Source organism: Caenorhabditis elegans, chromosome II, assembly GCF_000002985.6.
Source record: "Caenorhabditis elegans chromosome II".
Classification (NCBI taxonomy): Eukaryota; Metazoa; Nematoda; class Chromadorea; order Rhabditida; family Rhabditidae; genus Caenorhabditis; species Caenorhabditis elegans.
The window spans coordinates 11445215-11472080 of record NC_003280.10 but is presented as its reverse complement, the minus strand read 5'-3'; the positions used below and the strand labels follow the sequence as shown (position 1 = coordinate 11472080).

At 37.5% G+C, this 26866-nt stretch overlaps 9 protein-coding genes, 3 non-coding genes and 1 pseudogene across 23 annotated transcripts; 8 read left to right on the top strand and 5 right to left on the bottom strand.

Annotated features, from left to right (window-relative positions):
• Positions 1 to 64: 64 nt before the first annotated feature.
• On the top strand, positions 65 to 2078 carry slc-25A37 (Mitoferrin; the record flags this gene model as incomplete). Of its 4 annotated transcripts, none has more annotated exons than NM_064046.7 (4): positions 65 to 123; positions 318 to 1016; positions 1075 to 1179; positions 1641 to 2078. In NM_064046.7, the coding sequence occupies 4 exons, from the start codon at positions 70 to 72 to the stop codon at positions 1719 to 1721; spliced, it is 939 nt and encodes a 312-aa protein (NP_496447.1). The 4 variants fall into 4 exon arrangements, with proteins under 4 accessions (NP_496447.1, NP_001391079.1, NP_001391080.1 ...); NM_001404239.1 differs by having other exon boundaries at positions 70 to 123; positions 1063 to 1179; positions 1641 to 2076; NM_001404240.1 differs by having other exon boundaries at positions 70 to 123; positions 312 to 1016; positions 1641 to 2061.
• Positions 2079 to 2456: 378 nt separating this feature from the next.
• Positions 2457 to 3518, top strand: cisd-1. Of its 2 annotated transcripts, NM_001129176.4 has the most exons (3): positions 2457 to 2576; positions 2972 to 3060; positions 3116 to 3517. In NM_001129176.4, exons 1-3 carry the CDS (start codon positions 2489 to 2491, stop codon positions 3341 to 3343), a joined length of 405 nt encoding a protein of 134 aa, NP_001122648.1. In that variant the 5' UTR covers positions 2457 to 2488; the 3' UTR covers positions 3344 to 3517. The 2 variants fall into 2 exon arrangements, with proteins under 2 accessions (NP_001122648.1, NP_001379436.1); NM_001393193.1 differs by lacking the exon at positions 2457 to 2576 and having other exon boundaries at positions 3116 to 3518.
• rga-1 lies at positions 3428 to 7187 on the bottom strand (the record flags this gene model as incomplete). Of its 2 annotated transcripts, NM_001027219.6 has the most annotated exons (9): positions 3428 to 3849; positions 3909 to 4061; positions 4124 to 4272; positions 6136 to 6255; positions 6318 to 6476; positions 6530 to 6636; positions 6695 to 6788; positions 6851 to 7004; positions 7061 to 7187. In NM_001027219.6, 9 exons carry the CDS (start codon positions 7182 to 7184, stop codon positions 3575 to 3577), a joined length of 1335 nt encoding a protein of 444 aa, NP_001022390.1. The 2 variants fall into 2 exon arrangements, with proteins under 2 accessions (NP_001022390.1, NP_001022391.1); NM_001027220.5 differs by lacking the exons at positions 6530 to 6636; positions 6695 to 6788; positions 6851 to 7004; positions 7061 to 7187 and having other exon boundaries at positions 3575 to 3849; positions 6318 to 6358.
• On the top strand, positions 4456 to 6141 carry klp-17 (Kinesin motor domain-containing protein). The gene is made up of 5 exons (NM_064045.7): positions 4456 to 4500; positions 4557 to 5056; positions 5106 to 5450; positions 5496 to 5987; positions 6032 to 6141. Exons 1-5 carry the CDS (start codon positions 4476 to 4478, stop codon positions 6083 to 6085), a joined length of 1416 nt encoding a protein of 471 aa, NP_496446.3. The 5' UTR covers positions 4456 to 4475; the 3' UTR covers positions 6086 to 6141.
• A 396-nt stretch (positions 7188 to 7583) lies between the features above and the next one.
• aars-1 (Alanine--tRNA ligase, mitochondrial) lies at positions 7584 to 11876 on the top strand. 2 transcript variants are annotated; one of them, NM_064043.7, is made up of 9 exons: positions 7584 to 8137; positions 8184 to 8474; positions 8528 to 9244; positions 9302 to 9683; positions 10015 to 10178; positions 10316 to 10538; positions 10590 to 10860; positions 11447 to 11630; positions 11680 to 11876. In NM_064043.7, exons 1-9 carry the CDS (start codon positions 8060 to 8062, stop codon positions 11749 to 11751), a joined length of 2382 nt encoding a protein of 793 aa, NP_496444.1. In that variant the 5' UTR covers positions 7584 to 8059; the 3' UTR covers positions 11752 to 11876. The 2 variants fall into 2 exon arrangements, 1 of the variants encoding a protein (NP_496444.1); NR_023953.1 differs by having other exon boundaries at positions 8060 to 8137; positions 9302 to 9657; positions 11680 to 11751.
• An 848-nt stretch (positions 11877 to 12724) lies between these two features.
• On the top strand, positions 12725 to 16275 carry cest-15 (annotated as a pseudogene). Its single transcript has 9 exons — positions 12725 to 12934; positions 13276 to 13422; positions 13466 to 13519; positions 14128 to 14594; positions 14833 to 15049; positions 15121 to 15311; positions 15653 to 15918; positions 15971 to 16059; positions 16103 to 16275. Coding segments are annotated over exons 1-9 (1814 nt in total).
• On the bottom strand, positions 16217 to 18719 carry rsp-1 (putative splicing factor, arginine/serine-rich 1). 4 transcript variants are annotated; one of them, NM_064041.5, is made up of 6 exons: positions 17978 to 18101; positions 17692 to 17924; positions 17568 to 17640; positions 16983 to 17056; positions 16640 to 16930; positions 16217 to 16592 (listed from the first exon to the last, which is right to left on the bottom strand). In NM_064041.5, exons 1-6 carry the CDS (start codon positions 18098 to 18100, stop codon positions 16448 to 16450), a joined length of 939 nt encoding a protein of 312 aa, NP_496442.1. In that variant the 5' UTR covers position 18101; the 3' UTR covers positions 16217 to 16447. The 4 variants fall into 4 exon arrangements, 3 of the variants coding, with proteins under 3 accessions (NP_496442.1, NP_001431031.1, NP_001379327.1); NM_001444163.1 differs by having other exon boundaries at positions 16273 to 16592; positions 16983 to 17439; NR_138514.1 differs by having other exon boundaries at positions 16274 to 16592; positions 16983 to 17640; positions 17978 to 18719.
• Positions 18720 to 19125: 406 nt separating this feature from the next.
• rsp-2 (putative splicing factor, arginine/serine-rich 2) lies at positions 19126 to 20640 on the top strand. Its single transcript, NM_064040.7, has 5 exons — positions 19126 to 19255; positions 19308 to 19565; positions 19855 to 19931; positions 19980 to 20276; positions 20325 to 20640. The coding sequence occupies exons 1-5, from the start codon at positions 19136 to 19138 to the stop codon at positions 20416 to 20418; spliced, it is 846 nt and encodes a 281-aa protein (NP_496441.1). The 5' UTR covers positions 19126 to 19135; the 3' UTR covers positions 20419 to 20640.
• W02B12.1 (Lipase_GDSL domain-containing protein) lies at positions 20636 to 23059 on the bottom strand. The gene is made up of 10 exons (NM_064039.8): positions 23038 to 23059; positions 22463 to 22632; positions 22298 to 22415; positions 22081 to 22247; positions 21869 to 22035; positions 21432 to 21518; positions 21310 to 21382; positions 21066 to 21170; positions 20909 to 21016; positions 20636 to 20857 (listed from the first exon to the last, which is right to left on the bottom strand). The coding sequence occupies exons 1-10, from the start codon at positions 23048 to 23050 to the stop codon at positions 20717 to 20719; spliced, it is 1149 nt and encodes a 382-aa protein (NP_496440.1). The 5' UTR covers positions 23051 to 23059; the 3' UTR covers positions 20636 to 20716.
• A 52-nt stretch (positions 23060 to 23111) lies between these two features.
• W02B12.13 (uncharacterized protein) lies at positions 23112 to 26808 on the bottom strand. 2 transcript variants are annotated; one of them, NM_001267370.2, is made up of 6 exons: positions 26724 to 26808; positions 26601 to 26673; positions 25598 to 25914; positions 25235 to 25371; positions 24413 to 24499; positions 23112 to 23365 (listed from the first exon to the last, which is right to left on the bottom strand). In NM_001267370.2, exons 1-6 carry the CDS (start codon positions 26770 to 26772, stop codon positions 23264 to 23266), a joined length of 765 nt encoding a protein of 254 aa, NP_001254299.1. In that variant the 5' UTR covers positions 26773 to 26808; the 3' UTR covers positions 23112 to 23263. The 2 variants fall into 2 exon arrangements, with proteins under 2 accessions (NP_001254299.1, NP_001254298.1); NM_001267369.2 differs by having other exon boundaries at positions 23186 to 23372; positions 26724 to 26792.
• On the top strand, positions 24869 to 24986 carry W02B12.18. Its single transcript, NR_051708.1, has one exon. It is a non-coding gene; the product is annotated as an Unclassified non-coding RNA W02B12.18 (non-coding RNA).
• Positions 24869 to 25232, bottom strand: W02B12.17. Its single transcript, NR_051706.1, has one exon. It is a non-coding gene; the product is annotated as an Unclassified non-coding RNA W02B12.17 (non-coding RNA).
• On the top strand, positions 25121 to 25218 carry mir-252. The gene has a single exon (NR_002366.2). It is a non-coding gene; the product is annotated as a pre-microRNA mir-252 (primary transcript).
• Positions 26809 to 26866: the final 58 nt, after the last annotated feature.

The following is a 26866-nucleotide window of genomic DNA, read 5'->3' as shown; positions in this document are numbered from 1 at the left end:
ATCTATTAAATTTAATCAATTATTAAATTTTTAAATCGCATTTTCAGCAGATACTCAGTACTGGGCAAAATGGGTGGCGGTGGCGAAGATGAGTACGAATCACTTCCAACACACAGCGTCCCGGTAAGAATTTTAATTAATTAAAAGAGATTGACAAAATTGAAGATTTCGGCAAAAATTAACCGTTTTCTTCAAAAAATACGTGTTTTTTTTTGAGAAGTTCCATTACGAATTCGGCGCATTTTTATTAATTAAAATTTTTTTATTAAATTAATTTTCAATTAGTGTTTCCCATTCTATCACAATCTAAGATTCAGGTGCACTTGACAGCTGGAGCCCTGGCCGGAGCCGTTGAGCATTGTGTCATGTTTCCATTCGATTCGGTCAAAACGAGAATGCAATCACTTTGTCCGTGCCCTGAAACGAAATGTCCAACTCCTGTACATTCACTGATGAGCATTGTTAAACGAGAAGGATGGCTTCGACCGCTACGTGGAGTTAATGCAGTTGCTGCAGGCTCAATGCCAGCTCACGCTCTATACTTCACAGTTTACGAGAAAATGAAGGGATATTTGACGGGAAACTCCGCGGGACACAGCAATACGTTAGCATATGGAGCTTCTGGAGTTGTTGCAACACTTATCCATGACGCTATCATGAATCCAGCAGAAGTAGTGAAGCAAAGAATGCAAATGGCTTTCTCTCCATACGGATCATCGTTGGAATGTGCTCGATGTGTTTATAATCGGGAAGGTGTGGCGGCTTTCTATAGATCATACACGACACAGCTGGCAATGAATGTTCCATTCCAAGCAATTCACTTTATGAGTTACGAATTCTGGCAGCACGTCCTGAATCCGGAGCATAAATACGATCCGAAATCACATTTAATTGCGGGAGGACTTGCCGGCGGATTGGCAGCTGCTTTAACGACTCCAATGGATTGTGTGAAAACCGTTTTGAATACGCAACAAGCTGCAGAAGCTGATCCAGCAAATAGGCGAATTTTCTTGCAGGTGAGTTTTTTTGAATTCTTCGCATTTTTTTGCTATAATTGAAAAGAATGAATTACAGGCTAGGTATCGTTATCGTGGAATTTCTGACGCCGTACGGACAATTTATTCTCAACGTGGACTATCCGGATTCTCGTGTGGATTACAAGCTAGGGTCATATTCCAGGTAATGTCTAAGATTTTTGATTTTCGTGCCAAAAAATACGGTAACCGGTCTCGAAGCGATCGATTGTTTTGAATGCAAAGGGTCTGCACCTTTAAGAATTACTGTAATTCCCAACTAACGGTTACAGCGAAAAAAATTTAGATTTTTCCAGAGAAAATCTAGAATTTCCGATTTTTTATTTTTTTGTAAAAATCGGAAAACATAAAATTTAGATTTTCTGGAAAAAAAAATGTTCAGAAAAAAAAAACACAAAAATTTAGTTGCCAAATTTTTATGATATTATTCCAATAATCAAGAAAAATTTCGAAATATCAGAAAATCACAATAACAAAAAATCGAAGAACAACTTTAGTAATCCTTAAAGGCGCACACTCTGTTAAATTTAAGAAAATCGGCCGCTTCGAGACCTGGTACAGTATCCGGGCAATAGAAAAACCTCAGTTTAATAATTTTTATTCCAGGTTCCTGCAACTGCTCTCTCCTGGTCCGTTTACGAGCTTTTCAAATTCATGTTGTCTTTCGAAGGAGGTCATTCGAGTTGATAATTTTGATCTTTTCTCCAATTTTTCCCCCAATTTTTCCTCTTTTCCAAGGTTTCTCCTCATATAGGTTAGGTTCAATAGTTCTCATTTCTTTTTGTTGTTTTTTTTTCATATTACTCTCAGTTTTCTATGTTTCTTTTTTTTACAAAACACGTGTCAAACCCGTGCAGATGCCTTCTAGATTCTTTTTGTTGTGTTCTGAAAGTTTTATCGAATCCAAATGATTTCTTTGACTATCAACCTATGCGAGCATTTCTAGTGGAAAAGTGTTCATAATAATTGTATCCCATCCCTCCCTCTCTCATCCCTTTATTATTCGAGACAAAAATTCAAATAAATACATAAAAAATTAGTGTTTCCACTGAATTTATATGTTCTTTGTGCTCCGTAGTTTCACACGGAAATTTGTATCTTGTGTCTATTTCTCTCTTATCTCTCATTTTCTCGTTTTTACTGCGATTGGCGCTGATGTTCAGGCGACCGCCTCGACTTCAACGTCACTTTCTTTCTCTTTCACAATTGTTAGTGATCTTATAATGTCCACGAGGCTGAAGATTTTTCGATTTTTGGCGGAAAATGAGCGAAAAATTCTAATTGTAAAATATATCAAATTCACAAAAATCGATTTTCTTTTCGATTTGACCTTTGAAAAAAAGTTATTTTTCTTCTTCTCACGTCCAAATTTTTTAATCAAAAAGATCAATCGATAGATTACGAAAAAAGGTTTTTAAATTTATTTCTACATATTTTACAATTTTCTTCGAAAAATGACCATCGCTGGATTTTGTGCTTTATCTCTCATTCAAGATCACTGTTGTTGGACAACGCCACAGCATTGTTCTGTTGCAGAGCTTGGTAATTTTGGCATAATTTGTTGATTGAACTGCCTCTTATTACACAGATTCACAATTTTCCGATTTTTTGGTCAAAGGTTACGTATCTGGTCTCAAAGCGACTGGTTTTCCAATAGAAAGAGTGTGCGCCTTTAAAGAGTACTGTAGTTGTCAACTCGCGAATTCTCTCATAAATTTTAAAAGATAGCACTTCTGAAAAAGTTATGAAAATTGATACAGTACTCCTTAAAGACGCATACTCTTTCCCAATAAAGCAAAGCGGTCGTTTCGAGACCCGATACTGTACTTTTATGCGAAAATCGCCAAATTTTGCATCTACCTTATGATAAATCGTATATATTTTTTTTCGCTTGAATCTTATTCCTTAAATTTTTTTTGTTAAATTAAATTTTCCAGGTACCATGCCTTGCCCAACTCAAGTCTCTGGTCGCTGTGTCGCCACGACTGCCGCCGTTCTCGCGGGAGGAGCTCTTATTGGATACCTTGTAAGTTCAAGCCTTCCCCTGATGTAGCCTCTTCAATTTCACTAATTAATTTCAGGTTGGTTACAAGTTCGGACAGCGTTCGGCTCGCTGCAACTACAAGATCCAGCTCGACTCGAATAAGATCGTCGACACCGTCGATATTGAGGATATTGGAGAGAAGAAGGCATTCTGCAGATGCTGGAAGAGCGAGAAGTGGCCATACTGTGACGGATCACATGGAAAGCACAACAAGGAGACTGGCGACAATGTTGGCCCACTCATCGTCAAATCCGAAAAGAAGTAAACGTCGTCTCGACAAATCATTGATCTTCATTATCTATTGACTTCTAAATGTTCTTGTGATCGTCGAAAACCATCGGTTTTATATGATTTAGTACGGATACAGTGAATTAATTTTTAGTATAAATGACAAGTGTTTTGAATTTTATTTAATATGGATGCAATAAATAAATTACAGTAAGGCAAAAAAGTACAGAAAAACGGGGGAAAATGCAAAAGCTGAACACCCTAATGATCAATGATCAAATACTGAATCATAATCCACAATTAATTTATAGCAGAAGTTATTGAGGTTATTCAATTGAGAAATCGGCACTTCTTGATCCGTTGGCCACGTCAAATTTGGACCGAAAACGACACTCAAATTGTTTGCAGTCATCAGATTCACTTTGCTGTTTTCGGCGACTCGAGTTAGGAATTTGATGACTGTTTTCAGAAGAATGTAGTTTTCACGAGGCAGAAGCTTCACAAATTCTTTCACGGCGGCGCTTTTCTCGGTTTTCGATACTTCTGAAAGATTCAGATATTAAATAAACACTGTTTTCAATTGACTTTAAATATTTTCTCACCTGAAAGAGCCGCAAGTTTCGGATAAAGCCTATTGGTCGTTAGGGGCTCTCCGAGGCTCCTGAAGAACGTCTTCAAAAGTACAGAAGCATGCAGGGAAGCCACGTATTCGTTGTCCTTGTACTCTGGATCATTTTCGAAATCAATTTTTTCGCCTGAAACAAATATTTAAAATTAAAATCAAAATCAAAATTCAATTTCCTAGCCTATTAAATACCTTTATTAATTCTATCCTGTAGCCTCTTTATACTTCCAATATTAGCACTTTTCCTGAAAACTCCTTCCATTGTCAACGCGTGAGCTTCCAGATACTCGATGAGCTGGTCAACGATTGGAGGGATGTTTCCACCACAGTGAGACAGGATGCTGAAAATTTGTTTATCTTAATATTAATTAATTTATTTATTTAATTAATTTAGTTTATAAAAATCACGTTTGAATGACATTTCTGGGAAAACGTGGGAAATTTATTGGAAAAAAAAAATTCTAAATAAAAAAAAAAGAATTTTCTTAGAGTTTAGAATTTAGAATTTATTTCCGAATCTTTCACTGGTCGGTGTTCGAATCAAATGGACGGTGTTCGTATAAAAAATGGTGAGTTGTTATATTTTTTAATATTTTTAGTTTATATATATATATAATAATTTCAGACTTTTATAACAATCATACTAATGATTTAAAACATCAAATCGCGCAATTGGAGAGAAAAACCGCCACAATTCCAAAACTCGAGAATCAATTGCATAAAGCAAAGAATCAGAATAAGGTGCTACGACGTGAATCGGCACTTTTCCCGTCAGCATCTTGCGCTGATGTATCCAGAGTTGAAGATCAAAAAGTGAAGACTTTGAGAAATGAATTGGCGGATCTTAAGTTGAAACTTCGGCAGTTGGAAGATGACAATAAGGAGAAAGACATGGAAAATGACAGGCTGATTCAGGAGAATCGAACTTTGAAACGTGAAAAGCTGAAGCTTATCAACTGTTTTAAAACCCAAATGGCTGAAAAGGACGCCATCATTCGTGAACTCAACGATGAAGTTGTTGATCTTCGTGGCCAAATTCGCGTGGCAATCCGTGTTAGAGATTTTGAGAGAGATGGATCTTCCAACTTTAGCATCATCTCACAAAATGAGGTTCAACTCCAGCAGGTACGAATTTTTGATTTTAATACTTCAAGTTTAAAGCACATATTTTCAGACCACCGGCCAATCCAACACCTACAGTTTCGAGCACGTCTTCTTTCCTCCGACCGCCCAATCCGGAGTTTTCGGTGAGATCAAGGAGTTGATCATGTGTGCGCTTCATGGAAAAAATGTGTGTCTCATCGCCTACGGACCAACTGGAAGTGGAAAGACTTTCACGATGCGAGGAGAAGATAGTGCTGATTCGGAAGGAGTCATTCCACGTGCTATTCGATTTATGCTGGAGCAATCAAAGAGAGATCTTGCGATGATTGGTTGGAACTACAAATTCCAAGCATCCTTCATTGAAGTTTATAACGAAGAAGTCTATGATTTGTTGGATGGGAAGCAGAAGTTGGAGGTTAGATAATCTCATCTTATTATCTGTATTTTCAATATTTTGCAGGTAAAGATAAATGGATCGAAGACGAATGTAGTTGGACTGAAGAAAATCGAAATAGGAAACATCTCCGACGTTGATGTGATTCTGAATCTTGCCGATTCGCAAAGATCCGTAGCTTCAACAGCATCTAATGAGCATTCATCTAGATCTCATGCAATTTTCCAAATCTTCGTTGATGGGCAAAACGCCTCTGGTGAGATGGTTCAATGCTGTCTCAACTTGGTGGACTTGGCTGGTTCCGAACGGGCGAAGGAGACGCAAGCTCGTGGGAAGCAGTTCACCGAGCTCACAAACATCAACCAGAGCTTGAGCACTTTGAAAAAATGCATCCGAGCTCAAATGACGAAGATGTCGCATGTTCCATATCGTGACAGTAAGCTCACAATGGTGCTTCGCGAGTATTTGGGTGCAGGATCGTCGAAAACAATGTTCATTGCTCATGCGAATCCTCGTGATGTTGCCGAAACCAAACGGACATTGGAATTCACTTCCGAGGTATTTGTGCATATTTTTTTTCTGACATATCTTTTAAATTTCAGCTTCGTTCAACAAATTTGGGAAAAGCAGTTGTTCAAACAGGACAAAAACTATGAACTCTTTTTAGTTTTTAGACATTTTTGAACTGTATTGAATAAAGACTTACAACTCGAGAGGAACTCCAAACTGTTGTGTTGGCAGAGGTTGAGCTGGTGGTGTTTCAGGTCGATTTGATTGAGTTGAAAATGATTTATCATGATCTCGAATTGGACTTGGAAGATTTAATCTGAAAATAATCTTTTTTATAACAATTTAAAAAATTAAAAAATAAGAAAAGAAAAAACGAACCTTGCCACTGAAAGTGCGTTCTCCAGCTCGTCTATACACATGACATAGTGGAACTTGTTCTCAAACTTGCTCGATATGAAACCTTTGAACAGCGAGAAGATAATGCGGATGAATCGTGTTGGATGCACTACGTAGAGCGCTTTCAGGTTCTTTTTGAATCTGGAAACCGGTTTTTTTGAAAGAGAAGAGATGAATTGAATTCAAATACTTACCTACGATCAAGTTGTTTGTAAGCCTGGAACAGCCACCGTACCGGTGGTTTGTTGTGACTTCGTAGGCCATAGTGAAAATAGACAATTGTGTAGTCTTGGTCAACGATCTGGAAAATTGCAAATTTTATTTTTATCAAAATATTATATTTATTAAAAATTCCCAACCTTATCAATAATTTGTACCAAATACTGTAGAAGTCTGGCATGATCTATTTCCTTGCTTGATGGGAGCCGATAAGCATATACGACAACAATTGGCCTGCAAACTATGATTCATTAAAACAAAAAAGATAATTAATTTTTGGATTCAAATTAATTTACCTTCCAACTCGATCCCCATCAGCAATTACTTGAATAATTTCGTGAGCTGATATGTCGTTGAAAAGATCTTCGAACGGTTCAACACCTCCAAGCTCTGTCTCGAATTCTTCAGTTTCCAGAAACGATCGAGATGGCGTCATTCCAGTGACACTTACTGAAATAAACCAGTTTTCTATTAAATTAAATATCAATAATTATTATTCCACTTACCGCTTAGGTCATCCGGTGTGAGAAGGTCATCATCGGCATAGCCATCCACCGGATCTTCGAATTCTCCAAGATTTATGTTGGGATCTGATGGACCTGATGGATCCGGAGGATGTTTCGTGTCCATTTGCTGAAAATCTTAACAGTGAAATTTTCATTAAGACAGGGGCAAGGTAATTGACTACACACACTTGAGAATTTGGAAATATTTTAAGTTTCTAAGAAAATGATTCGTATAATAAATATCATATAATAAGTAGGCATATATAATGACCAATCAATATGTTTGAAAACATGTGTCAGATGGATTGCAGCGTGAGGTGAGAAGTGTTGGGTGAGAGATGTGAGGGAAAACAAGACGCAGACACACACACACACACCGGAAGAGAGGGTACGGTTATGAGGGGAGAGACCGAGGGAGATTGAGGAAGAAATGGACGAACAGTGCAGTATGTACCAAACGGCTTTTATGTTGAAAAAGAGAAAGAGAGAGTGGAGAGGAAGGAAACACTCCGCCGCGCCATTTGACAGCAGCGCCGGTTTTTATGAGATTCGTATCAAGGGAAGATGACGTTTTTTCTTTTGGATTGATTTAGAGAAAGCCCAGATTGCCATCAGCACTGAATATTTTCTCGTTGAATTTATTGTGTCTAGCCAGCTGTTTTGTGAGCGAGAATGAATGAAATTGATATGGGGTCACGACACAGCGCAAATATAGTGTCCAGTGGTCGCGGCGCTCGCCAAAAATGTCATTTCAATGAGAGGATTTTGTGTTTATTCAGCAAACGGTCGACGGGGATTACCAGTTTACTATTGAATCAAAAATATTTGAGAATTAAACAATTAAATTTTTAATTAAAACAAAATAAAACAAAAAAAAACAGCTTCTTTTCTAGGCCATGGCCTAACATGTTCTAGGCCAGTGTAGATTTACGGCACATTTTCTCTTAAATAATTATTTCGTTTTGAAAACGTTTTCAACGTGTATTCAACCGGAATGCGATGGGAATTGGCTCCAAAATATTGGAAAATAATATTCAGAAATCAATTTCACTTGGATTCTATCATTCACATTCGGAAGTAAGTTTTAAATCGGTTGAAATAACATTTTAATAGTTTATTTCAGCTTCGCAAGAGTTTCTACGAATTTTTCAAATCGAAAAATCACGAAATACTCAGATCTTCATCTGTAATTCCAGACGAAAACGATGGAACCTTGTTATTTACAAATGCTGGAATGAATCAGTTCAAGCCATTAATTCTATCATCAACCGAATCTAGAAGAGTTGCAAATATTCAAAAATGCATTAGAGCCGGAGGAAAACATAACGATCTCGATGACGTTGGAAAAGATTTACATCATCAAACATTTTTTGAAATGATGGGCAATTGGTCGTTCAATGATGCATTCTCAAAAGTTGTTTAACGACGCATTTCTCTCTGAATATCTAATATTTTATTTGCTTTCAGGAGGAAGCATGTCGATATGCATGGGAATATTTGGTGGAAATTCTAGGAATCAATGCAGATAGATTGTATGTTTCCTATTTCGGTGGAATCGAGAAGCTCGGATTACCGGAAGACCGTGAATGTCGAGAAATTTGGAAACGAATTGGAGTATCGTCAAATCGAATTCTTCCATTTGTCGCTGAGAATTTTTGGGAGATGGGTGCAGCTGGTCCGTGTGGTCCTTGCACCGAGATTCATTATGATAGAATCGGCGGAAGAGATGCTTCTCGATTAGTGAATATTGATGATTCAGTTGTAGAAATTTGGAATATTGTCTTCATGAGCAGCGTCAGAGATTCATGTGGTCAAATTCGACATTTGGGAAAAAACCACATTGACACAGGAATGGGATTCGAACGTCTTCTATCAGTTGTCCAGAACAAAACTTCAAATTTTGACACTGACGTGTTCACACCGATTCTAGAAAAGACCTCCGAGCTGGCAAAAAAGCAATACACTGGAAGTCTGGATAGTCGACAAGATGCCACATTCCGTCTCGTCGCTGATCACATTCGTGCTGCGACTGTGGCGATCAGCGATGGAGCTGTACCTGATGGAACTGGGTGTGGATTTATTGTTAGAAAAATGATGCGACGAGCTTTTTTGCAAGGAATTTCGAAACTAGGAATTGAGAGATACGCGATGAGTGAGCTGGTTCCAGTTGTTGCTTCAACGATGGTAAGCTTAAAGCTTCTCAAACATTTTTCGCATGAAATTAAATTCATAATTTTTCAGAAAGAAGTCTATCCAGAAATCCACGACACATCCACTCACATCAGAAAGATCTTCAACGATGAAGAAGCTCAATTCTGGAAGACAGTTGACAAAGCTAAAAAGATGTTTGATAGTGTTGCAGCTGAATCCAAATCACCAATAATATCAGGAAGAAAAGCGTTCAATTTATTCGAAACTCATGGTTTACCATTGGCGGTTACTGTGGAATTGGCAAGAAATATTGGAAGAGAAGTCGATGAAACGGAATTCGAGAGGTGCCGGTTGGAAGCTCAAAAAGTGTCACAAAAAGCTTCGCAGTTTAAATTGCCGATTTCAGCAGACGATTTTCCGAGCCATTCAGACAAAGAAAAATATTCGTACGTGTTTAGAAATGGAAAATATGGTCAGTTGGAGCAAAAGTCTAAAAAAATGCGGAAATTCTCGGTTAAAGCTTCGAAAAATCAAAAATAATACCGGAAAATCGAAATTGAATTGCCGAAAAAAAATTATAATTTCGAAAAAAAAATTATAGTAGAATTTATTTTTCATTATTTCGGGTGCATTTATTTTTTGAAAAAATTAAAATTAATGGATTTTTCAGTCTGTTTTTCGCTCACTTTCTTTCGAAAAAACGAAAAATCACCTTCATAAAATGTTGAAATTAATTACGATTATTTCTAGCAATAGTATACTATTTTTAAATTTAAACCTTATATTAATAGTTTTTATTTCAGAATTCCCTCAAGTCAAAACTCGAATTCTCCAAGTTTACAAAGATCAACAAAAAGCGGAATCACTAGAAGCCAACGATCGAGGATTCCTGGTTCTTGAAGAATGCCAATTTTACGGAGAACAAGGTGGCCAAACTTCTGACACTGGACACCTTTTGATTGATGGAGTGAGTCCTGATGGGGATTTTGCTGCAATAAATCCAAAATAGTATCAAATTCAGAAATATTTTTAAAAAAAGCGGAAAATAATGAAGAAATCTCGATAATTTCAGAACTTTAATAATGAAAATTCAATAATTTTTAGAGAGAAGTTTTCGAAGTGGAAAATGCCAAAAAAATTGCCGGTGGAGCTGTTACAGTACTCTTCGGACGAGCTCTCCTCCCAATTCGACGAGATTTACGAGTTGAGCAGAAGCTCGACGAAACGAGAAGAGAAGGCGTGATGAGAGCTCACTCGGCGACCCATTTGCTCAATTGGGCTCTGCAAAAACTCGGTGTAGGCTCTGGGCAGAAAGGCTCATCTGTTGGTAAGCCATTTGGAGTTTTATTGCGAGAAAACAAAAAACGACGATTTGCAGACTGCGATCGCTTCAGATTTGACTATTCCACGGGAGACGAAGATTTGAGCAAGGAGCAAAGAACGGAACTTTTGATTAAATGTGAAATGAAAATGAGGGAATTCATTCAAAATGGAGGTTTCACAGAAATTATAGAGACGAGTTTGGAAGAAGCAAAGAAAATCGAAAATCTGCAATCTGATGTGAAAGAGGATAGAATTGGAGGCGCTTCAGTGAGAGTTGTGGCTTTAGGCAGTGGAGCTGATGTGCCAGTGGAGTGCTGTTCTGGAACGTAAGGTTTTGTTGATAGTTTATGGAAATTTCCCGAATTTTTTTTTGAAAAAAGAAAACGAAAAAAGTTGTGAAAACTCAAAAAAAAAAAAAAAGTTGTGCAAGTTTTTTGAAAATCTCGTTTATTTTTGTTGAAATATAATTCCGAGTGTCCTTTTTTGAAGAAAAAAATGTAAAAACTTTTTTTAAAATCAGTTTTTACAAAATTTCCGTACTTTTAAGTACAGTAACCCAGACCACAATATTTCGAAGTTTTAAAAAATTCATTTTTTTCACAAAAAATTCACAAAAAGACAAACAAAAACAAAATAGTTAAAAAAAATAGTAACATAAAACATTGAAAAAAAAAGAAAATTGTGGATGTGTTTTTTTTCAGATAAAATTTCAAAAAAAAAAAAACGAAACTTTCGATTTCCTCAAAATCAAAAAATCGAAAAAAAAAATCAATTTTTAAAATCAAATTTTGTATATGTGAAAAAACCATGAAAATTTAAAGCAATTTTTGTTGAAAAAAAACCCTTCGATCGAAAAATTCAAAAAATCTCAAAAATCAACTTTCAAGTAAAATATTTACTAACCAATTTCAGACACATCCATGACGTCAGAGTGATTGATGACGTGGCAATTATGTCGGACAAGTCAATGGGTCAAAGGCTTCGAAGAATTATAGTCCTCACTGGAAAGGAAGCAGCTGCGTGCAGAAACTATACAAAAAGCATTTATGAAGATTTAAGGAGTACGGATCCAAAGGAGAGATCAAAAACGGGAAAGGTATTTAGAATTAAACATATTTTTAATGAAAATTGTGTTTTTTTTTCAGAACATCGACTGGAAACGTGTCCCAATTGCTGATCAAGCTCGTATCTCGATTTTGCTGAAACAGAAGAAATAATTGTGAAAATAATATTGCCTTTTTAATAGAGTAGTCTAGGTTTTTTTGTTGTTTTTTTTTCAGTTGTTACCTATGTTTTTATGAATATTGAAATTTTCATAGCAAAATTTGATTTTTCTGACTTTTGCTCTTCTTCATCGAAAACAGTAACCAATTTAATGATATTACCAATGTAACCCTCTTAAGACACGAAATATGTAGTCTTCCAGACCGAAGACGGAGACACAAAGAGAGCTCCCGTCATCAGAAAAACCAATTATATAACTGAAAAACCAATTATATAACCTTCTACGTTATCAGTATGATGATTGTTGATAATTCCTTTTTTTTCGATTTTCTCTTCTCTCAGTGCACACGCATTTTTACGGCGAATAATTCGTGTTTTGAATAGAATACATTGACTTAATCCGAAGAACACGAAACTACAACATTCGAAAAAACTTCGAATATAAAAGTGGTTCCGGTATATTACTCAAATGCGACGTTCGGCAATTTTTCCATAAAACGGTCTCGAAACGACAGATTTTCTTGAACACAAAAAAGTGTGCGCCTTTAAGAAAGGGGTACTGTAGTCATTTCGAAAAGCGGGGTTAAAACCATGAAAATTCAAAAGTTTGGAACTACAGTATTCCTTAAAGGCGCACCCTGGTTTTCATTGAAAAATTAGTCGCTCCGAGACCGGGTACCGTATCTCTAGAGCTAAATTTCGAGATGGGTAATATTGATAATAAAATATATTTTATTACCCAATCTCGAAATTTCGCAATTACCATTCTGAAGATGACAAATTTTCTATAAATTCGAAATATTGTGCGCCTTTAAAGAGTACTGTAATTTCGATTGTTGTGGAATTTTCCTCGATTTGAAACTACAGTATACCGTATCTCAAGCCGAACAGAATACAGTAATATCGTGGAGAGATACTTGTTGTTTTCGTTCAAGTACATAGTACTCAACAGTACGTTTTTAGGCAATGAACTGGGTGCAAACCGGTTTCCTGCTCATTTTCCTGACCACCCTCGTCTTCTTCTGTACTGCTGATCCTCTGGAAACATCTGCAGATAGTCCAGTACTTTCGACAGGTTTAGGCTATATCAGAGGAAGACGGGTTTCAACGAAAAGTGGCTTTTTGGTTGACTATTTCACGGGAGTTCCGTTTGCCGAGAAACCGGAGAGATTGAAAGTGAGTTGTACAATTGAAAGTGCTTTAAGTAAAGATTCACTCTTGTATTCAAGCAATTTCTGAAAACTTACAGTATCCTTAACTTTCAAAAGTCAATTTTTTTCAAAACTACAGTAATTCTACAGTAACCCTATAACTTCTACATTTTCACTACAGTACCACCAGAAACTATCCCTCCAAAATACAAAATTCTTTTTTTTCCTGAAAAACTTCATAAACTCTCAAAACTGTATATTTTCAAATTGACTTATCTTGAAGACTACAAGCCCGGAAAACAAATCTTCAACTAACGAAATAATCAGAAATGTTTTTACTTTCTTTTACACTACTTTTAATTTCAGAAATCTAAACTGGTAAACCGATGGGTTGATATTCGGAATACCCAACAATATCCTCCGAAATGTATTCCAGCTGCACGTCCCGTCAATATCTCAGAGTTTAGCGAAGATTGTCTTTATATGAATATTTTAAAACCAAGTGGTCTAAATGTAAGCTGATAGAAAATATTATGTCGTAAGGTAATTTTTTCAGACATTCAGAAAATATCCAGTAGTGGTGTTTGTTCATGGTGGAGGATTTCAAGAAGTTGAGTTTTTGAATTACTATTACCGGTACAGAGAGTGTAGATAGTTAGAGAGTGCCAGACATCCGGGACCCAATGGGGCGGGGCGCCCGGAAGAGACGATTTTGTGTCGATTTACGAAATTTTCCTCGTTGTCATCATTTCGTAAATCGACACAAAATCGTCTCTTCCGCGCGCCCCGCCCCATTGGGTCCCGGATGTCTGGCACTCTCTAACTATCTACACTCTCTGTACCGGTAATACATCACATTAACAATTAGAAATTTCACGATCTCTAAAAAATGATTCATTATTTTGTTGAATTCCTAAATTTTGAATCAAATTAAAAATTGGAAAAAATTATAAAACCCAGTTTCGAAATTTTTCAAAACGATCGATAAAAAAACTTTTCTTAGAAACTTTTCCGCTACCGTACCCACAAATATTTCGCCAATTTCTACCATGTTTCCTCAACTTATAAATTCCAATTTTTGAATTGAATGTAAATTGTAAAAACTTGTAAAAATAACTTGTGGGTACGGTAGCTGAAAAATTTCGATCGTTTCGAGACCCTGTTATTTTGTGTTATTTGTCTTCTAGGTGTTATTTTTTTCAATTCTAAATGTTCTAGGAGACGGCAACGACGCAAGCTGCGACGCATTTGCCGAACACTTTGTGAGCAAGGAAATGATAGTAGTGACAATTCAATATCGTCTCGGAATGCTCGGATTTCTGTCTCTCGGATGCTCAGATCCCCTGATTCCTTGTAACCTTGGTCTCTGGGATATGGTCACAGCATTTAGATTTATCAATGCAACTATTGAAAACTTCAATGGAGACATCAATAATATGACATTAATGGGTCATAGTGCAGGTGCAATGGCAGTTAGTCTACACTCGATGTCCCCAATATCTTCGGTTCATTTCAAGAAATATATACAATTGAGCTCATCTAGTTGGGGTCTAACTAGGTATAAAGATCAGAATATTGTACAGACAAAGAAGATTCTGAAAGATTTGAATTGTGATATCTCTAGTGCAAAGAGTATCGTCGATTGTGTCAATTCGACATCGTTGGATTCGATGTATTCAGCGCAGGTTTGTGAATCTTAACTTCACATTTTAAACAAAAAAAGTTTGAAGCACTACTGTACTTCTTAAAGGCGCACATCCTTTTTCATTTGAATATATATTCAGTCGTGTCGAGACCGGGTATATCACTTTTGCGCCAAAAATCGCAAATTTTCGCATATGTGTTATACCGCTGTTTGTGCAAGAAATACTGAAGACTAGGGTACACAGTTTTTGGAAGATACATAAAATTTAATTTTTCCAGGTTGACACAACTTTATGGCCGGAATTTGGCGATGAGCTGATACCAGATATCCCTGATAACATGGTCAAAAACACCCAAAATCAGAAAGTTCTGATGGGAGTGATGACTTTGGAGAGCCTATACTTTAGTGAGTTTCGGTTTTTTGTAAATTGCCAAATTTACAAAAAAAATGTAGGATTTGTGAACGATTTAAAGCAATGTACTTCCTATTTTCGTGGTGAGACCAATCCTAATTAAGTGCACGTTCAAGACAAGTTCTAAGCTTTGATCCAAGTTTAAACGTTTCAGCATACCTAAAATCATCTCCTGCAATATTTCCGTATATACACCGAGATACCGTCGAGGAGTACATCAACTCAACAATAGCAATTCAATATGGTATCGGTTCTGAAAGTGCTTATGATATGACCAGTGCATATTATCTATCAGCTAACGCAACTGATAACGATTATGGATATTTTATGTGGCAAAGGTCAAAGGTATCATTTTATTATCCAGACGCCAGATATTGCGGGCCAAAAATATTGTTCCAGGTCTCGGCACGACAAATGTTTTTGAAGAGTACTGTAACTTTAGTTGCTTTGGAATTTCCAAAAAAAGTATCTATTTATTATTTAATAGAAATCCAAATAAAATAAAATAAAAAACTAATACATTTTAACATTTAAATCGGGAGAAAAACAATGAAAATGCATCAGCAACGAACGTTCAAAATTACAGTAATCTTTAAAGGCGCACACAGCAAAATGTTGTCGTGTCGAGACCGGCTAGGGCTGAAAACCACAAAATTTTCCGTCCGCGTAATATCGAACTTTTCCAGATCGACTCAAACACTGGATTCGATATTCCTATTCTTCGAGAAGCTCGTGCAAGATCTCAAGTATCGCCTGATCTTTATCTTTACCATTTTCCGTATTTTAATCCAGCCGAGTTTGATGTAGACTTTCCAGTTCGGGCTACTTATCACTGTCATGAATTCCCATACATTTGGGGAGTCTACAAGGACAATTATTTCGAATTTAACGACGATGATAGAACAGTCTCCGCATTTTTAATCACATCCTTGACAAATTTCATAAAGACGGGGTATCTGAAAAAGTATCAGCATAGCAGCCTACAGTAGCTTCCAAACTTTCAGAAATCCTTCAAGCTCGGAATTTAATTGGCCTTTATACGACTCATCAGTTTCTCATACAGTTATCGGGCCAAAGCCAACAACTGATAAACGTCTGTTAACTCTTTAAAATCATTAACACAATTCGAACTTCAGATCTTTTCCAATCTGATTACAACTTCTGGGATTCGATGGTTCAGCAATTCCAGTTTGATCTCATTACAGGCCTCACTGTTGAATCTCATATTGAAACTACGACGAGTTCTTCTTCTTCTCTAACATTCATTCCTGCTTTAATAATTCTTATAGCCATAATTACAAGTGCATAATTTCTCGAAATTTATCATTTGAGATCCATAAAATAAACAAATAAAAATTTTAAAAGTTCAGAGAACTGTGCTTATTCAGCTTGGGTAAAAAGAGAAACAGAAGTGGAATAAGGAAATTTGAATTTAGTGATTAATTAAATAACGGAACATTTGTTTTGGAACCGAAGCGAGTTTAGTTGTCACCGTCTCCATTATCCATTGGAGATGCGCTTCTCGAACGTCTCGGGGATCCCTTTTCCGAAGGCGAACGCGATCCGCGTGGTGGAGATGGAGAGCGATCGACCTTCTTTGGAGATCTTGATGGCGAACGAGACTTTCTGAAAATAGTTTGTTTTTTAAATCATCACTTTTATAATATCAATACCTGTTGTCAGCGCTGCGAGAACGGCTTCTGCTGCGAGACTTGGACTTCGATTCGCGTCGAGAGCGTTTTGGTGGGGAACGGCTACGGCTCTTTGAGCGACTCGAGCTGCGAGAGCGGGAGCGGCGACGATCACGACTGCGAGAACGGCTGCGAGAGCGACTGTTGGATCGAGAACGTGAGCGTCCAGCTTGCGAGTCGTCGATCATCTTGATCTTTCTTCCATTCAAATCCATTCCATCGCATTTCTCAATGCATCTTTTAAGATCGGATGGTGTTGCGAAGCAGAGAAGTCTGAAAATTGATTTGTTATTTTTCATCTTCTATCTACAAATTGCAAACTTACGCTTCATTTGGTCTCTTATGAGCTTCGGCATAGGTTGGTTCAACTCCTTGGCGGCGGACTTGGTCTTTGAGATCCTGAAAACACAATAAAGATGCTACATAATTACATCTGTCGATATTTGACGGCTTTCCAAGGTGTTGTGAAAAATGTGCGTGAATAGCGCACAATCGGGATTACCATATGCAATCCTTGCACATGTTTGATGCGGGATCATCCGAACCACTCAGCCTAACCACGCGAACACCAAAAACCCGAAATCACATCCCAGCGTGCAGGACCAAAAAGTACAGGAACCAAGAACATCAAGACTACGCGGGAGAAGGAGAGCCAATAATCATTTTGCGCCCTTTGTTCTGCGGTCCGACCATCATCAGACAGGCTCGGGATCACATGATACCAAATCACAAGAATCATCATCAACAACAAGATCCTCCAGTTATCATACAATCTTCTCCTGCTTAAATATAAAATATTAGGAAAGATGTTTTCCTCCCACTGACAAATTGAGATGATCGTGTTGTATTTTGTCAAGATAAAGTTTCAATAGATGTATTACAGTTTCTATCTCCGTTTCGTTTTACATACCTGCCAAGAAATTCGAGATGAGAGATTCTCGACGACGACGCGATGACGAGTGCTGTATGGACGACCGTAGCGACTGAAAATGTAAGTGGTTATTATTATTGCCACTATCGCTTCATTCAATTACCTTTCTCTTCTTGGTGGTCCACGATCATAACGATCGAATCTATCGCGTCCTCCACCGCCACCACCGCTGTATGAGCTGACTCGTGCACCTCCACGACCGCCACCACCGAAACCACCGCGGTCGCCACCGCCTCCTCGTGGTTTGGAATAATCCAATATGACACGCTCTCCACCGAGCTCCTTTCCGTTCAAATCATGAACTGCGTCTTCGGCGTCACGCTTGTCGTCGAACTCCTGAAAAAAAATGACATTAGGAAACTGAAATGGTTTTAGAAATTATAACTTACGACAAATCCAAAACCATTCTTGAGTAGGACGTCGCGAATTTGGCCATAACCACGGAAGAAATGCTCAATGTCCTTTTCAGAAACACGAGAAGTCAACCGACCGATGTAAATTCGAGCTGCCATGCTGAAAAGAAAGCGAATGAATGAATGGCCTGTATCACAGAGGAGAAAAATAATATTGAAGACGAGAAGATTATCGATTCACAAAATGTGCGCGTTTGAGAGCGCACTCACAGACAATGTAGCCATGACAACAACGCGCACCTTGGCCGATAAGCGGGGCAGCTGTTTTACTCAAAACACACTCATTTTCTCTGCGTACAACCACTCTTTTCTCGTCTGCGCCCTACATTTCTTAAATTAGTTGCAATGTTTTTCTCCTAATTAGTTTCAAACTCTGACCCACATATGAAAAAAATGATCTTGCATTTGCGTAATCCTAAAATTCCTTCCTTTCGAATTTGATGATTTTCTGCGTTTTTTAAAGTTCTAATATCGTTTCCTAGCTTGAAAATAATTTGAAGTTTTTTTTAAAGTAAATATATAACACTTAACGCTTTCACATCCAGGTTAGCCAATGGACTCATTTTGCTTTGATATTCTTTATTTGAGATTCTGTGAATCAATGCCTTTCATCACAAAAAAAACATCTTAAAGCGCTTATTCGACTTATTTTCATATAAAATCCTAAAACCACAAGATTATAGTTTGCATTCTGATGAAAAGTTAAGAGCATATCAACCTGAACACCTACGCAGGCGAAATTCAATGCAGGATTAGTGAAATACTTTAAAAATAAGAAGAAATGCCGCACAAAATGCGAAAATCAGTTTCAAATGAGGGCACCCGCGACGCAACCGCAACGCTTAGAGCACTAAGTGCGTGTCAGAACGCTGCTGACGCATTAATGGGATACCATTGCGCGTTTCTCGTTTTATAACTCTGTGGCATCGTCCTGTGCTCCCATTTTATTGATTATCGACTTAATTTCAGCGCGTCGCGTGCATGTGCATGTACATATTGCCTCCTATTTAATGTGCAATGCCCAAATTCTCTTCCTCTCTGGCCACAATAATTTTTATTTCTCCAGACTTTTCTTATTTCTTCTCTCTTTTGAATTGACTTTTCTCATTCTTCACTTATTTCAGACCTCTAAACATGGTTCGTGTCTACATCGGTCGTTTGCCAAATAGAGCATCTGATCGTGATGTCGAGCACTTCTTCCGCGGATATGGAAAGCTGTCTGATGTCATAATGAAGAACGGATTTGGTTTCGTGGTAAGAGATAACATATTTTCGTCAGAATATCTTGAATATGTCATAATTTCAGGATTTTCAAGACCAGCGCGATGCCGATGACGCTGTCCACGATTTGAATGGGAAAGAGCTTTGTGGAGAGAGAGTCATTCTTGAGTTTCCACGGCGTAAAGTTGGGTACAACGAGGAAAGAAGTGGGAGTGGTTTCAGAGGACGTGAGCCAACGTTCAGAAAAGGCGGCGAGCGCCAGTTTTCCAACCGATACAGTCGTCCGTGCTCGACTAGATTCCGTTTGGTGATCGATAATTTGTCTACTCGTTACAGTTGGCAGGTAAGATACATGACTGCGAGCCATAGCGATTCACAAGTTGCGTGTTTGAGTGTGATTGAACAACTAACGAAATACTACCCCCGTTCCAAATTTTACTGAAAACTGTCACTCATTTTTTCAAAACGAACATTTTGAATGCTACAGCAGCAACTCAGTGGGTGTGCCATTTGCCAATACAATTTGCAATTCAATTGCTCTCAATCAATTTCCTCAGTCAATGGCATTCTTCTTCCTCCTATCAATCTGGCCCTACTTCACAAACAATCAATACCCTGTACCTGAATTTTAGGACATCAAGGACCACATCCGCAAGCTGGGAATCGAGCCGACCTACTCCGAGGCGCACAAGAGAAATGTCAACCAAGCGTATGATATGCACTTCTTTTAAATGTAATTCATCGTTTTTATTTTTAGAATCGTATGCTTCACTTCCCATGACGACTTGCGTGATGCGATGAACAAGTTGCAAGGTGAAGACCTGAACGGAAGAAAGCTCAAATGCACGGATGAGACCCGTGACCGCAGCCGTTCAAGAAGTCCACGCCGTCGCTCTCGATCCAGAAGTCCCACTAGAAGCCGTTCTCCACCAGCTCGTCGTCGCAGTCCTGGATCTGACAGATCGGACAGAAAGAGCCGTAGTGCATCACCAAAGAAACGATCCGACAAGAGAGCTCGCAGTGAGAGCAAGAGCCGTTCTCGTTCCGGCGGAAGGTAAAAATAAATTTATGATTAGTGAGAAAATACATTTCTATTTTCCAGACGTTCCCGCTCCAACTCTCCACCAAACCGTTCTCCATCACCAAAGAAAAGACGCGACAACTCTTCTCCACGTTCCGGATCTGCATCTCCATAATTTTATTTATCATTGCACCTCTCATGTGAAATTTCCTGTTCCATCTATTTTTTTATCGTAACGTCAGTAACTCGTGCAAAAAGCCGAATCATGTAATCGACCAATCTAATGTTGTGCGTCTCTCTCTTTCTCTCTCTCTGTTTGTGTGTTTTTTTGTCTAAAAACTACCACTAATTTAATATATTATTTTTATAAAATTCAATAAAACAATTTGGATGCAAACTTTGCAATTTTTTATCGAATACATAACACTTCTCATAAAGTTCATTTGAAAACAATTGAATATTCGCGAAAAAGTTTAATCTAGCTCGCTCAACGTGAAGTGTGAAGCACAGTTATTGCTGTTTTTTGTAGTCGGGAAGAACGGACAGTTTGTACTTGGGCAATGTAATCCAACTGAAGGATCACTCAAATTGACACTGGTTTGTTTGAATCCAACCTAGAAAAATCCCATTAAACAATAAAATCATTATTCCGGAGTTATGATTACTGGTTGAACAATTGTGTTCCAAAGATGCATTCCAATATTTCCATGCCCGTAAGCCGAGAAATGGAAGCAATCTGGAGCAAAGAATGTCATGTCAACAACTCCTGGGCTCTGGAAAATGCAAATATTTAAATGAAATTTAAATTCAAAATGTGCCAACCGCGTATGGTGGATCCAGAATCCCGTTGAAAAATGGTTGAACTACAAACGTGAAATCATCCTTGTTATCGAATAATCCCGTGTTTTGAATATCTTTTTCAGCATTCTGAAAACTTTTAAAAATTTAGAAAGATGTGTCCCACCACGACCGAAACTTTTCAGCTACCGTACCGTATGCGACACTACGGTATCTGAAAAGTTTGGCTCACGTCAAGACCTGGGACTGGTAATAATCCAAAACAAACCATATATCCGAAGCAAACTCCTTGAATATCATCATCAGTGAATTGTTTGTTGGACTCACAATCACATTCGAATCTAAAAGCCAAAAGTTAAACAGAATTTTTAGGAATTCAAGTTCCCCTACGTATGAAGTCCTTCGCAGAAATACTTCTTCTTGTCAATCTTACGAAGCATTCTCATGTTGAACATTCCGGTCAGTGAGACAATTGTTCTGGAATAAATATTTGAATTTTTAAACTCACGCCACGAAGAAAAAGTTTTGCAAACTGAAATTCTACTGAACAGTTTAAATTTGAAATTCGTGCGCCTCTAAAGAGTACTGTAATTTTAAAATTTTGTCTTTTTGCTCACAATTTGTTAAAATTCATCTGGTTTTTATTATTTTTTCTTAGTTTTTGTATAAATATTTTTTAAATAAAAAACTTTATGGAAATTCAGTTTGAAATTACAGTACTTTTTAAATGGCACACACCCGTTTTAACTTTACAAAATATTATCGCGCCGAGACCGGATACCGTATTCTTAGCGCAAAAATTGCAAAATTTCGCGTCTATTCAATACCTTGGCAGATTATCCTGAAGAATCTGAACAGCTGCGATGATATTCTTCTCAAAAGTTGCATTTCCATGAAGAGCCGTCGAGTTGAAGTACGGATCTTCACAATAGACACAAATATCGTTTGCCCCAATGAAAATGTTGACAAGTTTCCAGTCTTCTTTCACGTTAATCTGAAAGCTTTGATTTGAAAAGGGGGCTCAGAAGCTCTAAATTACTTCAGAATGAGCATGCATAGTGTTGACCAGAGCTCTTGCCTGACCGATAATATCCTTGGATTCAGCTCCAGGAACTCCCATATTCAAGTGAGAAACTTCCCATACGTTTTCCGAGCCGATTCCTTTTGAGGCACCCACCAAGGTTGGATTGAACTTTCTTAGTACATCTGAAAGGTTTTAGAAGGGTAAAAATATTATCAAAATTGTAAAAACTCACTTGCAACAGTAATGTGCTCATCAAGGCTTTTATCACCTCCAATCTGGAAGGCAAGTCCTCTATATTGCAGGATGACTGCCAGCGGGTCTCCTGGTTGAGCTCCAGCACCATTGGCTGCCTGGAAGTTTGACCTAATTGGTTTTAGTAAAATTAAAGCATACTCACAGTCAACGAGTCCCCAAGTGCTCCAATAACCTTGATATCAGCAAATCGAACACTATGAGCACTGGTGGGAACTTTCTTACTCTTTGCCATAACACTAGCGTCACACGACCAGTTCGGAGCTCCGAGATCCTTGAGCCCATGAGCCAGGGAGCAACATAGCAACGTGGTAACTGAACGTAAAGAATGGGTGTATTTTTCTAACTAAAAGGCTAGATTTTTGACTAATTTTCTAGTATTTATTAGCAGGTTGCAAATTGAACAACTATGTGGAATTTGAAAGTTGTAGCCACCACCCACTGCGGCTGAGATCGTGAAGAGACCTACTCAGAAAAATAGCGAGCGCGTATAAAGCAAAGCGGCAATTTTTACGAAATTTGGATATTTAAAATTTAAAATTAATTTCTTGTTTTCTGAAAAAAAGGAAAGAATACATGTCTAGGAACCTATGAACAAGAGCATGATAGATACAAAATCATTTTTAAAAAATTGAGATTCTCCTAGCAGAATACACGAGCCTACGTAAATCTAAACGATTAGTTTCTTTTTCTAATAATTCCTAATTCAAAATGACCTACCTAACCACCGCATGATTCAGTAGTGCTGTCTGAAACAGAGTCTCAAAAAGATGATATTCAAGACATTATCGACACCCACTGCTTATCACCTTTATAGTCTTTATCAGGACATTTTGATTTGCGTCCGGACATGCTCTCGCAATCCAATTTGTATGTACATTCATTTAGGGGTTTGAACAGGAAAAGTGGGTGGCGAAACATATAAATTATTAGAAATTAGAAAGTTCTAGCCTCCAGTTGGTGCTTGTGCTCCGAGAATTCCGATTCCACTGTTGACACCGACGAGTGATTTTGGTGGAGCGTACTTTGGAAGAGGGATGAAGCCGAGCTGTAATCTACAGTTTTATTTTGAAGTATTGTAATTTAAAGGGTTTTCGGTAGAAATTTTGGTTTTGAAAAAATATATAGTAAAAGGAAAAAACTGTAAAAAATGAAGGTCGGAAAATTTCAAAGTTTTTGTAAATTACCAAATTTTTCAAACTTTCCAAAAAAGTTTCCAGAATATTTGACTACTCTAAAATATCCTTTAAACGTCAAAAATTTACAACGATTTAGTCTAAATACACCTAATATACTCCAGAAATGGTAAAATTGTATAATAGAAATCCAAAAATTTTCAGATTTTATAAACTTGCAGGCAAGTTTTGGTAAATTGTCAAATTTTCCAAAAATTAAGACTATTCCGCAAAAAAACTGCTTATTTCAATGTGATAATTCTACTTTTTGAATCCAAAATTTATATACATAGAAATGCAATAAAACATTGGACCGATCTGAGAATAAAACTTATTAATGTCAAACAGTTTCAAACAGGGTCTCAAATAGTGTCTGAAAGTTGCTTGTTGCCGAAAAAGTGTTGTGAACCAGCGACTCCGGCACTATTTGAAAGCTTTTTTTTTGAAACTTTCATCAAGAATACATTTTATTCTCGGATTATTCAAACATTTTACTGAATTTCTATATTAATTTGCAATTTAAAAAGTAAGATTTTCGTATAGTCCTTATTTTTGAAAAATGAACACTTGGAAATTTTGCCAATTTACCAAAACTATGCCAGAAAGTTTATAAAATCTAAAATTTATTGGATATATTTTTGAGATATTTCCAAATTTCGGACTATATGAAGTGTGTTTAGACTAAATCCCTACTGTCGATACCTGTAAATACAGTTCAATACAATTTAGATACATATGAGCACTTTGAACTAGAAAAAAGGTAGATCAGAAATTTTTAGACCCAAACGTAGATTTTTGACGTTTTCAGGGCATTTAAGGATAGACAAATATTTTGAAAGTCTTTTGGAAAGTTTTTTCCAAGTATTGAAGTGTGTGAAAAATCTTCTCAAAATGAATTTGCATAAACCAAACAGCCTTACATTAACCGCCTGTATATACTTCATCGCTTTTCCAGACACAATCAAATCCTTATTCCCATCGTAGTCGTTCAATGATTGTTGTTCTCCCTGGAAAAAGAAAACAATACGAATATTCGTCTCCTCTGTCTTTTCTCCCGTTAGCCTTTTTTTCCGTTCGTCTTCATATTCTCGATAGAAACAATCAAAAAAAGAACGAAGCGCGCCGCCGGCACCGTACGAAGCGAAAACATAAACATTTGATAGTTTGGGAATGGGGTATGCAAATCGCATACAATTTCTTCGTTTTTCTTATTTCTTGCAGTTCTCTCTGATAGCGCCCGTCAACGTGGAACTAAGAAATCGAGAACCGCCCCACTCCACACCGGCTCTTTCAATTCACTTCTATGCTCACTTTTATTCCATAAAGTGTATGTATGGACCTACTAATATTACTACTCTGATTGTACATACCAAACACACAGCGGGGATTCTTTTATTATTATAAAATCATATGCATATACAGGCCCCTACTAATAATAGTCGTGGCACCCCCCTACATCCCGGAAATAGTATGGTGAATAGAGAGACGCCGAGAAAACGAGAGAGCCACTGTAGCAATCTTTGTGTGCACAGCTTCCAGCACGATATTTCTTTTTTTCTCTCGGCTCTCTAGCACTGTTATAAAAGGATTGAATGGGAAGGCAAAAGTCGTCATTCTGATCTTACTATTCCAGGGGTCTCTTTCAGTTATAAGTAGTAGTGCCGCAGGTAACCGCCAGTCTAAAAGGCTTACCTACTGCCTTCTGCTTAAAATTGAAATATTGATGACCATTGATTGTTTACCTGTCTCGGAAAGATTGCTTCAGCGAATGGAGGTAGTCCACCTGCTGGACCCGATCCGTCAAGGCCTACAGATACTCCAGTTCCAACTGAGACCGGGTCGTTGCCAGGAACACCAACGCCGACACCGAATCCGACTCCTGGAAAAGAACGGTATGCAACGTGGTTTAACTTATGTAATTTCGTCGAAAATGGGTCTCATCACGATCTCAGTCACAATAGGCGCTTATAATCCAATTTGTTATGTGTCTACCTACCCTACTTCTAGAGAATATAGAATTTCATATATTCTCTATGAGTTCAAATTTATGTGGGAAAAGATAGGCGGTAGGCAGGAATGTAGGCATTCAAATGAAGATAACTTACCAATTGACCCAATATCCTTCAATAAACCATTATGCCTTGAATCTGGTGGCAAATCTGTCGTAGTGATTCCCAGTTGAGCATCCCGAATCGCCGATTTCAGATCTTCCGCCGGATCCACTGTACTCGTTGGCAGTCTCGGAGCAGTTCTCGGTTGTGAGGCGATTCGTTCCATTTGTTGCTGACTTGTTTCTTTCGGCTCTTCTCGTTTTTCCTCGCCTTCTGCCTGCTTCTCGAATCCCCACGCATTGTGCTCACCGTAATCGTGTGGAAGATGACGGTGGCGATGACTCCGTTTTTGAGAGTGTTCATGGTGTGTTCTGAACTATAATTATTAATTTGTTTTTCAAGAAAATTGAACCCTGCTTTGTGTCGATTTACGGCACTAGTGTACTCCCCGAGGAGAAGTGTACAGTTTTTGCAGAAATTTTAGACAGAAGAAATGGTTTATGGTGAATCCTTATCTGTAAAGATAGGGATATGGAAATTGATAGCAAGTATGTGAAATTTCAAGCTTGTACCACAATCACAGTTCGTGGCGAGACTCACTCAGAAAACCAACGTGTGCCTTTAAAGAGAATCGTCAAATTTTTATGGCACTACGATAAATAACTAATTTATTTATTACGGAAACACAAAAGTTTGAGAATTTATTGTGCAACATATTCGACGCGCAAAATATCTCGTAGCGAAAACTACAGTAACTGTTTAAATGGCTACTGTAGCGCTGGTGTCGATTTACAGGATCGATTTTCAAAACTAATTTATTTTCGAATTGTGACAGCGATATTCAATTTTCGTTCGTTATTTAAAAAATATTTTTTGCCATTTTTGTGTCTTTGAAACAATTTTATCGATAAATAAATGATTTCCGTGAATCGGCACAAGCACTACACTAGTCATTTAAAGAGTTACTGTATTTTCGCTAGGAGATATTAAAAAAATTTTGCGTAATACGCATTCTCCCTGTTAAATTTCTGACTATTCTCCAAAAAAAATAACTTACAATCCAGCATTACTCGAAAAAGGATCTGGACGATCATCTAATCCATATGGAAATGGATCATATGGAAGACTTTCTAAAAACTTTCTCGTGAACTGAACTCCCAGCCGAAAATAGATTACTAACCTATAATTGCAACTAGGGAAATAAGAAATATCGAATAATATTTTAGCATTTCAAATATATTGAATGTGTGATAGGTGGAAAATGAGATGTATTTCAGTGTAATAAAGAAAAGGTGTAATAGATGATAAACATGATATGACCAA

Bases quoted from the DNA above. Each gene is read 5' to 3' on its own strand.
- cisd-1 (NM_001129176.4), top strand. From the start codon at position 2,489: ATGACCATCGCTGGATTTTGTGCTTTATCTCTCATTCAAGATCACTGT. The intron at 2,577-2,971 runs GTAATTTTGGCA...TAAATTTTCCAG, and splicing joins TTGTTCTGTTGCAGAGCTTG to GTACCATGCCTTGCCCAACT. The intron at 3,061-3,115 runs GTAAGTTCAAGC...AATTAATTTCAG, and splicing joins GAGCTCTTATTGGATACCTT to GTTGGTTACAAGTTCGGACA.
- rsp-2 (NM_064040.7), top strand. From the start codon at position 19,136: ATGGTTCGTGTCTACATCGGTCGTTTGCCAAATAGAGCATCTGATCGT. The intron at 19,932-19,979 runs GTATGATATGCA...TTTTATTTTTAG, and splicing joins AAGAGAAATGTCAACCAAGC to AATCGTATGCTTCACTTCCC. The intron at 20,277-20,324 runs GTAAAAATAAAT...TCTATTTTCCAG, and splicing joins CGTTCTCGTTCCGGCGGAAG to ACGTTCCCGCTCCAACTCTC.
- W02B12.1 (NM_064039.8), bottom strand. The intron at 22,416-22,462 runs GTGAGTATGCTT...TCAAACTTCCAG, and splicing joins CACTTGGGGACTCGTTGACT to GCAGCCAATGGTGCTGGAGC. The intron at 21,017-21,065 runs GTTGGCACATTT...TGCATTTTCCAG, and splicing joins TTCTGGATCCACCATACGCG to AGCCCAGGAGTTGTTGACAT.
- aars-1 (NM_064043.7), top strand. From the start codon at position 8,060: ATGGGAATTGGCTCCAAAATATTGGAAAATAATATTCAGAAATCAATT. The intron at 8,138-8,183 runs GTAAGTTTTAAA...AGTTTATTTCAG, and splicing joins TCTATCATTCACATTCGGAA to CTTCGCAAGAGTTTCTACGA. The intron at 10,861-11,446 runs GTAAGGTTTTGT...AACCAATTTCAG, and splicing joins GTGGAGTGCTGTTCTGGAAC to ACACATCCATGACGTCAGAG.
- klp-17 (NM_064045.7), top strand. From the start codon at position 4,476: ATGGACGGTGTTCGTATAAAAAATG. The intron at 5,451-5,495 runs GTTAGATAATCT...AATATTTTGCAG, and splicing joins ATGGGAAGCAGAAGTTGGAG to GTAAAGATAAATGGATCGAA. The intron at 5,988-6,031 runs GTATTTGTGCAT...TTTAAATTTCAG, and splicing joins CATTGGAATTCACTTCCGAG to CTTCGTTCAACAAATTTGGG.
- rsp-1 (NM_064041.5), bottom strand. From the start codon at position 18,100: ATGGCAGCTCGAATTTACATCGGTCGGTTGACTTCTCGTGTTTCTGAA. The intron at 17,925-17,977 runs GTAAGTTATAAT...ATTTTTTTTCAG, and splicing joins AGAATGGTTTTGGATTTGTC to GAGTTCGACGACAAGCGTGA. The intron at 17,057-17,567 runs GTATGTAAAACG...TTGTGTTTTCAG, and splicing joins CATCTCGAATTTCTTGGCAG to GATCTCAAAGACCAAGTCCG.
- W02B12.13 (NM_001267369.2), bottom strand. From the start codon at position 26,772: ATGCTAAAATATTATTCGATATTTCTTATTTCCCTAGTTGCAATTATA. The intron at 25,915-26,600 runs GTAAGTTATTTT...ATTATAGTTCAG, and splicing joins TTTTCGAGTAATGCTGGATT to AACACACCATGAACACTCTC. The intron at 24,500-25,234 runs GTAAACAATCAA...TTCTTTTTCCAG, and splicing joins AAGCAATCTTTCCGAGACAG to GGAGAACAACAATCATTGAA.